A 10,382-nucleotide genomic window follows, 5' to 3' on the forward strand; every position below is an offset into this window, starting at 1 on the left:
CAGTGACGGGTATCAGTTTCTTTACCTCTTATGATTTGAATACAAGCAACCAAAATCTGAAAACTGGAATGGTAAGTACAGAAGCGGATCAGACCGATTCTAAATTTCATAGAACTGCCCCCAGAAAAAAATACAGGGGATGAATTATTTATGTACATGTATATCTCACTACAAGGTGGATGAACTCAGATCCACAGCTTTCCCAATGGAAGTGAACAGTACCCACCCCTTAAAAGAAGCAAAAGCCAAAAACCCAGAAAGAAGAGAAAGAACAAAAATAAAAATAATAGAATTAATAAGAATATAGATAAATAATTTTTTCATCGGTAGGCTATGCTTGAATCCCTCTTTTTGCTCCCACTCCTATTAAGCCCACAGAATCAGCAAAATCTCTTATCCTCTACTGACTTGATTACAAGGTCTGCATATTTCTTTGATTTGTTGATGAGCTCTGCATTTGGCCGGTCGTTGTAATCAATCTGAAGAGTTAAAAGAACAAGAAAGAATGATTTAGCTAGTGCTCCAAAATCTCAAACTGGTGAAGTTGCAAATACACAGTTTGAATGATAGACCTTACCCTCCATTGAGCCACAAGAGGAGCTTTTCCTGCACATCAAACAAAGACAGTTTCAGATAACTGATGAGGTCACAAAAGAGACTTCCATGGCTGGAGAAGAAAAATGGGATGGTTCATAATCCAGGACTAGTATTTACCAGTCGCAATATGCCTCTTTAGGACTCGTTGCATTGACGTTTCGATATCAAGTTCAACAAACCTTCAGGGGAAAATGAAACATCAATGTATCAAATTTAATCCCACGAAAAAGAATTCCAGATTTACATTCATTTCATTCTCAATTTTTAAGTAATATTTCATTGATGGACCTAAGAATTACCATTTCTCATCAAACATAGGAGCAATCTCCTTCCAGACGCCCTCATCATGGAACAAGTAGTTTCCTTCTACTATTACTATTTTGTGCCTGAAAAGAAATAGAAAAGCCCAGGAAAAATGTAAGTAATCTCCTCTAAACTCTGTTTTCTGCAATCATCAAGAAAACTGGCTATCTTCTGGGTGGACTCTGGTAAGTCTGGTTCTGATCCCTTTAAATATCCTTGCTTTTGGGACCAGAAATCAAAACTGAAACCTAGTACATGTTAAAATATCATGACATAATTCATTGAAGTGAAGCCATAAGAACCACAATGGATAGGTTACTCACTCAGGGCCAACAAAAATATCATCTTCCACTGGATCTCCAACACCATGGTTGAATGATGGAACACTGACTGATCCCTGGCAAATTTAATTACCTATTAGTTCAGCCTTCAAATAAATTTGTAGTTATACATTCAAAACAGTGTGCTAGACCAGCTCAAAAATTCAGCCAAGATGAAGAAACAAACCACAAATTTACCTTAGTCTTAAGCTCCTTGAGGCATTTCAGCAGTCTTGCAGGATCAAATGTCCATGGAGCTGAATTTGCAAATAGAGGATATCAGTTAACTTGTTACAAGATCAATGACAAAATAGAACGACCAAACCAAAAACAAATTAATAATAAATCCTCACCTCCTCTTCTTGCATAAGCCTCCTCTGGATTCTGATAAGAACAGAAAAAAGCAAAATCAATACAGTAATTTTAGACACATATTGGGGTTGGAGGAAGGTATAGTTCTCACTGTGGTTTTCTGAAACTGCAGAAAAGGGTTTTTTTTGGCTTCACAACACAATCCCCTCCAAAGACCTAATGGCTTAGCAAGGAGGATTATGGCTTTGTACCCACAGTGAGTTACACCTTTTTCCCAACCCTCTTAAGTTTAGCACTGGAGATTCACTTTCAACCATACAAGAACTAAAGGAAGGCACTAACCTCCATTTGATCAAGTTGAGAACGGTAAAGATGGAAACCATCCATGGGAAGAACAGTAGCCACAGTTGAAGACCTTTCCTCAAGCAGAGAAGGTGACCTCTGGGGCCACATCATATTTACTCGTTTAACTACTTCAGCTGAAAGCGTAGACTTCCCAGCACCAGGTGAACCGACCAAACCCACCAAAAACCTGCTACCATATGAAGCAAATAATTCGTTTTTAGCGATCAAACTTCTCCACCCAGACCCAATACAACCCCAGTCCATGACAAAAATTGAGCCAAGTTCCGAAAATAGAAGAACAGAAGCTCATGCTATCTGGTTCAAGCTAGGACTTGGCCCCATAACAAGGTGAAGAACGAATCTCCAATTCAGGAAATACCAGAATAGAACATCTAAAAAGAAAAGTGAGAAAGAGGAGGGCTGCAACTTACTTTTGGTTAGGATCTGATGCCATGTTTGCTGTAATGAGAATGCGTTCAGCTAAAATATCATAAATGTCATCAATTTGCCTTCAAAAGGGAAAATAGAATTTCAATTTGTATTGTTAAATAAAAACATAACGTTTTAAATTAAAAAGAAAAGGGTGGGAAAAGTTGTCTGGCAAAATTACAGAAAAATTTCGTAAGGATTCGACTTGCTACCTGGATTCTACAACAGGAACGTCCTTCTGCTGTTGTTGACTTGAGAGAACCTAACCAGAGAAATAAAATATACCAAATTTAAGAATCTTGCACCCAAAAACAAAGAAAAACTGTGTTTTCGAGATGAACATAACAAATTTTTACCACGAAACGACTCTTTTTTTGAGTCACAAATCCAACTTGATGCCGTAAAGATTGTCCAATTCGTTTGTTCCGAGGAATAGCTACCCAGCTTTGACGCAAAAGCTTCTCATTCTTAAAGAACCCAACATCTGCAGTGAAAAATGCCGATCAAGAAATTTCAGCAGAGAGTAATGAAGGAAGATTAGAATCACCGGTCAGATCATTACGAAAAACGAGAAAAAAAACCATTCGCAAATTAGGGACAAGCCCATTGCAGGATAGATTAAAAACCCTCTAAATTACAGACAGAGCAAACCCAATGAAAAAATTAAAAAAAAAAAACAGAGACATATCAAAGACAGAGGAAGGGACCTGAAGTAGAACCAGAATAGAGTCCAGTAGCTGAGGAAAATGCAGCAACCTCCATTTGTGAACAAAAATGTGAGTAGATCACCAAAATCAATGAGAAGAAAACTCAAATTGTTGTCTGCTAGGGTCGTTCAATCGTCTCTGTTAATGAGTTGGTTTGAAAGCTTGAGATATCCAAATCTTAAATACCCAGTTGGGATAAGATTGCCAGTTGCAATCTGAGAATGAGACTGGATTCTTTAACGCTAAATAAAGCTGTCGTCGACCGCGTCGTTCGTATTGGGAAAACGATTCAGAAGCCGAATTGCAGGGAAGGTGAACAAAAACTATTGATGGCTATGCCTATGTTTTGTTTTAGTGGTTCATCGTCCTTTTATTGAAGCCGTAAGGGTAAAGTTGGAATACCATTTTCTAGCGTCAGATTAGATTTGGATAAGTGACAGTTTTCGCCAGCTTTGACGGCTGGAAATGTTAGTAACTGACGACCGTCAATTTGAGGGATTTGGTTTTCCTGGGTGTTTGGGCACTTGTTTATTTTTAATTTCTATTTTACAAAACACATGTACATCATGCACCATGACCCATGCAACATCAATGCTTAGCGTTTCTGACGTGTATCTGAGTCAATGTTGTTAATGACGTGGATGTGACTCAGTAAATGTGCCGGTGAAGACAAACCACCCATGAGAAAGTCAAGATTTAACGCCCACATTAAAAATATTCTAATTAAGAGGATAATTAAACCGCGTTTAAATGCTAATTACAGCCTCGTAAGTAGGGATTTAATTGTGGATAAGATGAAATTTGAATCTTAGATGATTTTTTTCACTTTGGATTATTTACAGAATTAGCATTGTGGTAGTTAGGTTACGTGTTGAATAGTTATCTAGATTAAGAGAGAGTCAAGCGGTTGAACAAGCGGTTAAGAGGATAAATGGAAAATTTGAATTCCTTTCAGATTAGGTAGTTACCATTGTTATAAGTTAGATAAGAAGGCAACTTCTATATTTTCTTAATTTTTATTATTTTATTATTTGTGTTTTGATCTTTTCTTGGATAACCATGATAGGGTGGTGAGATTAGGGGTGTATGGATCGGATTTGGATTGGATAGTGGTATATCCATATCCGCATCCTATTATATTCAGACAGATTTGGATAATATCTTATCGGTTTTCGGACTAATTCTGTCCGATTCAGATGATAATCGGATAGTTATTTTCTTAAGTAGATTCTTCTAAATGGGCATTAATATAGATTGAATATAAGTTTTCAACTACCTATTTACATATTTACCTTTTTATTTGTGAGGGCTAGGTTTGAAATTTAATAATTTAACAACCTTGGTAGCTATTTTAGTAGAAAATCTAGAAAAATAGTCACATATCATAGGTAAAATTTATAAAAATAAGAATAATAAATCTAAATAAGTAACTTAATTAGATAATTTTATCGGGATAATAATCGGTAAGAAATGGGTATACCATATCCGCATCCTATTAATAATCGGATGGATCGGATACCCCTAAACGGATGTGGACCCAAAGCGGATTTCGGTTATCCATTTACACCCCTAGGTGAGATATGGTGACCAAGATCTCGTAAGAAGTCTAGAGTTTGAATTTCCTTTAGACGAGGTTTCGATGTCATATATTAGGAGGGGGGCCATTGGAGGACTCACTTTTGATTTTCTTGTCAGAGTTTAAGGTTAGAGGACCCTAACTTGAGGGTTCTTCTCTATCTTCCGTTCAACTTCAATGTTGCACATTAAATACGTAACACTGTACTGCCAATGGTCGAGATTGAGATTTCAATCCCGACCGTCTGTCTCGCTTTCAACTACCTGCAAGACGGATGGCTGAGATCGAAATCTTGATCGAGATTTCGATCTTCACCATTTGGCAACAGTTGCAGCCCATTTAATTCGCAGCATTCAAGTCTCACTACTATATCTTTCCTAATTTTTATTATTTACATTTTGATCTTTTTTTGCATAACCATGACATGTTGGTGACCAAGATCTCATAAGAGGTCTAGAGTTTGAATTTTCTTTGAACCAGGTTTTGATGCTATATAAAAACTAACTTCTCTATTCCCCAAGTTGGGGTCCTCTAAATCTAAACCCTAACAAGAAAAGTTAAAAGTGGGTCCTCCTAATATATGGTTAGAAACGTGATGATGAGCATATATAGATTTCTACCCATCAAGGTAGAGAATCCAAATCCACCCCCCACCCCCACCCCCACCCGCACCCCACCCCCTCTCTTCACCACAATGAGTCTTTATTAGGCAGTAGGGACATCACTTTGCCAGAACAATTGCTCACATTCTTTTCAAGGAGAAAAGGGAGTTAGGTGTTGACATGCTTGAATGCATTGTATCCACCTACTTTCTGAATTAATCAAGTTTCAATCTTTCTTCCTTTTTTGAGGTGTGGATGGAGCCCTTATATGTTTTGCTATTATTTCAAAATTTTCTTAAAAAGAAGATTTTGCAAGGAGATTTTCTACTATCATGAATCTAATGAATGTAAGGAAATTGATCAGAAAAGAATACTCACGTATCATGAAAAAAATCCACTTTCATGTCTGTTTGGCCCTAAATGTGTAGAACACTTATTATACGTGTTTCCATATGCAAAGTCCAGCATTAAAGAGAGGTGGGTTTCTTTTGTACAAGCAAGAATATGATCTTATCCTCTTCTGGGTAGTTATTAGTTGCAGACTTGCAGTAGATAAGACTATAATCCTTTGACCAAAAGATATATATGACTTTAATCTTCTTTCTCGTGTATTCATTTATCATAATCAAGTTGGGTTGGTTACTTAGAAGGAATATTCTGGTTTCAGTGTTTAATTTAACTAAACCTAAATTAGGGTTTCCTTGTTCTACTTTCCAGGTTCTTTCTGTTTAATTGACTAAGTATGAATTAGGGTTTCCTTGTGTTTCACCTAAAATTGCTCGATCTGTTTCTGCTTCACCGTCTCTCCAGAAATAATTTTAAATCTCTTCACCATTTGCATGACAGAATCATGACAGTATGAACTGGAAAACTGAAACAAGGAAATCCATGTCGCTTTTGGGTCAAGTTGAGTTCTTTATCAGAAAGTGTCATCTAGTTGTGTAAATCTGCCGTTTGATCCATTTTGGAAGTTATTCTCTATTATTATTTCTGTTTTCAAAATCCCTTTTTTTTTTTTTTTTTTTTTTTTTCTCAGAGATAGAATTTAAAACCCTTTGACTCAACTCTAATGAACCGGCCGACCTGACCGACCAATTAACCAACCTTCCAAATCTGGACACGTGTATTGAGTAAGGATTGGGTGGTCATTTTGTAAGTTCGTGTGGACCCTACATCCTTCGACCTTCGTTTTCCTTCTAGATAACTCTTCCATCTGGTTTGACTGCTTGAAACTTGAAAGAACATGGAAAGTGCAAGTTGGGTCAGGTTGAATCTGTTTATGAGAATCTCAGGATTGAATTGATGATATCAAATCTACCTGGATTTGGGTGATATTCCATTTCTATCCCTGAAGTTTTGTGTGATTCAATTGGGTTTAAACTCGAAAAGGGCGCCTTACGTCAAGTCCAGATCCTCTACTCCTACGTCTTTCAATTTCCTCTCACAGTTCACCTGACACATACTCCATATGATGGATTGGTGGGCATGATATAAAATTTGGGTCCATTAACGGGTGTCTCTATCCACAAGTTGGCTTCTCATCGTATCAACTTGGTGGTGAAGACAACTTGTCTCAATGGATCCAAAAAAGAATCATAAGAGTGGATTTTGAAATTTTTGTGGAAGAAATTAAGAATATTGTTTGTTTTTTCTTTTGAATCACCTATGTCATGTAAGAAAAGATTATCGTATTTCAATTGGTTGATGTTTTGTGTATGTTGTCATTCGAACTGTTGGAATTATAAGGTGATAATCTTGCTTGTTGATAGTGAAAGTATTCTAATTTTGTATATGAAATGACAAATTATAGACTAGAGGGGGGGGGGGGGGGGTGCATGATATAAATTTAGGGTCATGAAAGGGTGACCTTACCTGTGACTTGGCTTCTCATGGTACCAACTTGGTGGTAAAGACAATTTGTAGAAATGGTTCCACAAAAACTCACTATAGTGGATTTTGAAAATTTTATTGAAGAAATTAAAAATGTTGTTTGGTTTGTCTTATATCACTTGTGATGATCGAAAAGAAAATCATATTTTTATTGGTTGATGTTCATGTTTATGGTGTCATTGTAACCGTTGAAGTTTTGATGATGATGAGCTTGTTTGTTGTGTTGATAGTGAAAGTATTCTAATTTTGAATACGAAACATTAAATTACAAATTGAAGAGCAAACAAGAAACACGAAAGTCTTACATGTAATAGTATAAGCGGACAGAGACTTGTGGGGCTTAGAGGCGTAAAGTATACCTACTGAAGAATTAAATTGTCGATAGTTACAGAAAATTTCAAGACATCCATTTTTGAGAGACACAAAAACAATTATGTATGTGAAGTGACCTGCACTCGAAAAACTTATGGAGTAATTTTAGAAGCTCAAGAGTTCAATGGTTGTTCTGAAATCATAAGTTAATGATGTGTGTATATATATATATATATATATATATATATATATATATATATATATCCATTGAGGATGTAATCGTGGTGCGCATAAGCTAGCCGGAAGAACCTCATCCAAAAAAAAGAAGAAGGGCAATTTGGACATTTCACTCTTACTCCGTGCGAAGTCTTTGGACCCCAAACCCCTCGGTTTATTCCTTCTCGTTTAGGTGTAATGGATGGAAGAGCATGGGGAAGGTGGAAATTGGACCATGTTGGATCATGTTGATCGCTAAAGTGACGGCTGACTTGGCGCCTAGCTGGCAAGTTTATCCATTTCTATTTTAGTAAAATTACGTTCTTGCCCATGATTTCAACTTTAAATGTTATCTATTTTTTTGTGGTTACTTTTCATAAGAAATAGTATCTTCTTGTCTTCCATAAGATTTTATTTAAATATTTCAGATCCACATTTTCTTTTTGGAAATTTTCTGGTTCACTTTTTTCCGGCAAATTGCTTTGGCGTTGTTTTCATCAAATCAAATCTTTAAAAAAAATGATTCAAGTATATTTTCATGAAAATCTACCAAAAAAAAAAGTATATTTTCATGAAAATGTTGGGATTTCTACTTTTCATGTAGATAGGAAAGTTTTGTTACACCATCAGGTGTTAGGTGCACGAGATATGCTTCTAACAAAATCCTTTTCCAACCTACCAATTTGATTAAAAACTCACAACAAGTTATACGCCAACATGAATGCCGACAATATAATTAAAGAAAAATGGAAAAACATGAATAGAGGTGGACCACATCTAAAGAACTATAAGGGTTAGTGGTGATAGAGTCATTTGACCTCTACTCATATCTACTCGGAAAGGAAGGAAATCATATGACTCACTCAATTTATTCGAGAAAAGCTTGAATAGAAAAAATCAATAACCCTAAAAAGTGTATATTATTAAATAGAAATTTTGGGATGCCCTTGTATGGAAGAATGATTTTTTTCTTTTTTTTTCGTAATTGTAGAAGACAAGAAAAATTAATAAAATCTAAGACGTGAGAGTCTACCATCTTTAGAAGTGCACGCATTGTTCTGATAAAGAAAAATTGCATCACAATTTGTCAGCAATGAAAACTCATTTGAATGACACCAAAATAGTCTTAGCCAAAATTAAAATAAAATATGATTCACTATTGCTGACTAAGAGTGTCGTCAGTTATAAGGTCACTTGCACTTGCTCTAAGTTAAATTTTTTGGTTAAGTAGTGCAATCGCATTGAGATGTTATGTTATTATAAATTTATAATATGACAAAAAAAAATTAAGGTACAAAGGACCATTACTTAAAGAAATTTATGTATTTTTCAATTAAGAAACGTGCTAAAAAGGTAATGCAGTTTTTTAATATTAAAAAAATGATATTTGTGGTAGTCAGTGTAATATCATTTTTTTCTTCTATTAATTTGTGATTGGTATTATATGATTTAAATTTGGATTCAACTCTTTGAAATGAGTGTGTCATTTGTCTTTATCATTAAGTTGGCTTGGAGTAGAGAACAGCTTTTCCCAATCTGTGCGCCTATCTTCCCCCACTAGGGCTCTGTGTTAGGCCGTATGTGAGAGTGGACAAATGAGGCACGGGTAGGATGGGTGGAGAGGATCTAGATTTGTTGGTTTGTCATTATAAAAATCGTGATTTGATAAATTTTGATTCAATTTTGGATCCATAAGAGGACGTGTTTACCACAAAAATTGGCTTATCACTTGATCGCACAGACATCATATCTGGAGAATGGACCCAAAATAGTGGTCTCCAAGATATTTTATGGGAAAAACGTATTTGTTTGGTGGATTTACATCTTTTACAATAATCTATGTATATAATTAGACGTGGTTGGATTAGATCAACAACCTGTAAGTAAAAAGTCAAGAATTCAAATATCCTTAGAGCCAAGCTTTGATGTTGTATGTAAAAAGTATATCTTCCCTCCATGTATTATATGTAAAGCTTATTCGAACACCTCAACTCCAAACAAGAAAAGACATGGTGGAGACAGAGGTTAATTATGATGTTCACTCTCAAAGAGTCTTTATTAGGGAGTGGGGACATCACTTTGTCGAAAAAATTGCTCACGTTCTCTTCAAGGTAAAAAAGTGGTAGGCGTTGAGATGACAGTGCATGCATGTTTGGATGTGAATGTATCCACCTACTTCCTGAATTAAGCAAGCTTCAATAGTCTCATCCCTTTTGAGGTTAGTTTTATGCATCAGTATTCAAAAGTGGATTTCACTCACATTGTGTGATAAAAAAATGTGAGAGGAAAGCAGAGGACTCTATCCTGACAAATAGAGAATCTAGATTCCAGTGCATCCCCTTCTTGATATATATAGTGAAAAGGTGTGAAAAAAATACTGTTGGGTTCCTTTGTGTAAAGGATAAATCTCTGAATTCGAATTCAAATTTAAATCCACTGTAACTAGCTCTATCCTCGATTGATCTTATCTCCAATCGATCAAAAAGAATGTAAGATATAATTAAACACTTGAATGTGTTTCCGTAAATGATGAAAAGTCTCACCATTAAAAGGGAAGTGGGTTTCTTGTCAGCATTTCTGGGCAGTAGAGTGCCGCTTGTACAAGGAAGACTATGACCTTATCCTTTTTCAAGGGTAGTTATTAGGTATTAGTTACAGTCAATAATAAGTCTCTATAATCTTCTTTTCTAATAAGCAAGTTGGGTATTTGGAAGGAATATTCCGGTTTCAGTGTTTAATTGAGTAAACCTGAATTGAATTAGGATTTCCTTGT

The 10,382-nt window shown here is 35.7% G+C and overlaps 1 protein-coding gene across 2 annotated transcripts; it reads right to left on the reverse strand.

The window, feature by feature from the left end:
• Positions 1-69: 69 nt before the first annotated feature.
• Positions 70-3,364, reverse strand: LOC149003274 (P-loop containing nucleoside triphosphate hydrolases superfamily protein). Of its 2 annotated transcripts, none has more exons than XM_089136549.1 (12): positions 3,014-3,364; positions 2,663-2,790; positions 2,519-2,568; positions 2,309-2,386; positions 1,875-2,064; positions 1,574-1,604; positions 1,419-1,477; positions 1,224-1,297; positions 897-983; positions 715-776; positions 578-606; positions 70-479 (listed from the first exon to the last, which is right to left on the reverse strand). In XM_089136549.1, exons 1-12 carry the CDS (start codon positions 3,066-3,068, stop codon positions 381-383), a joined length of 942 nt encoding a protein of 313 aa, XP_088992675.1. In that variant the 5' UTR covers positions 3,069-3,364; the 3' UTR covers positions 70-380. The 2 variants fall into 2 exon arrangements, with proteins under 2 accessions (XP_088992675.1, XP_088992674.1); XM_089136548.1 differs by having other exon boundaries at positions 1,875-2,067.
• Positions 3,365-10,382: the final 7,018 nt, after the last annotated feature.

Source organism: Hakea prostrata, chromosome 10, assembly GCF_041222555.1.
Source record: "Hakea prostrata isolate BN-2017 chromosome 10, UWA_Hpros_2, whole genome shotgun sequence".
NCBI lineage: Eukaryota > Viridiplantae > Streptophyta > Magnoliopsida > Proteales > Proteaceae > Hakea > Hakea prostrata.

Coding starts and splice junctions, on each gene's coding strand:
- LOC149003274 (XM_089136548.1), bottom strand. CDS start 3,068: ATGGAGGTTGCTGCATTTTCCTCAGCTACTGGACTCTATTCTGGTTCT. Junction 2,569..2,662: donor AAAAAAAGAGTCGTTTCGTG/GTAAAAATTTGT, acceptor TTCTCTGGTTAG/GTTCTCTCAAGTCAACAACA. Junction 2,387..2,518: donor GTTCCTGTTGTAGAATCCAG/GTAGCAAGTCGA, acceptor TCCCTTTTGAAG/GCAAATTGATGACATTTATG.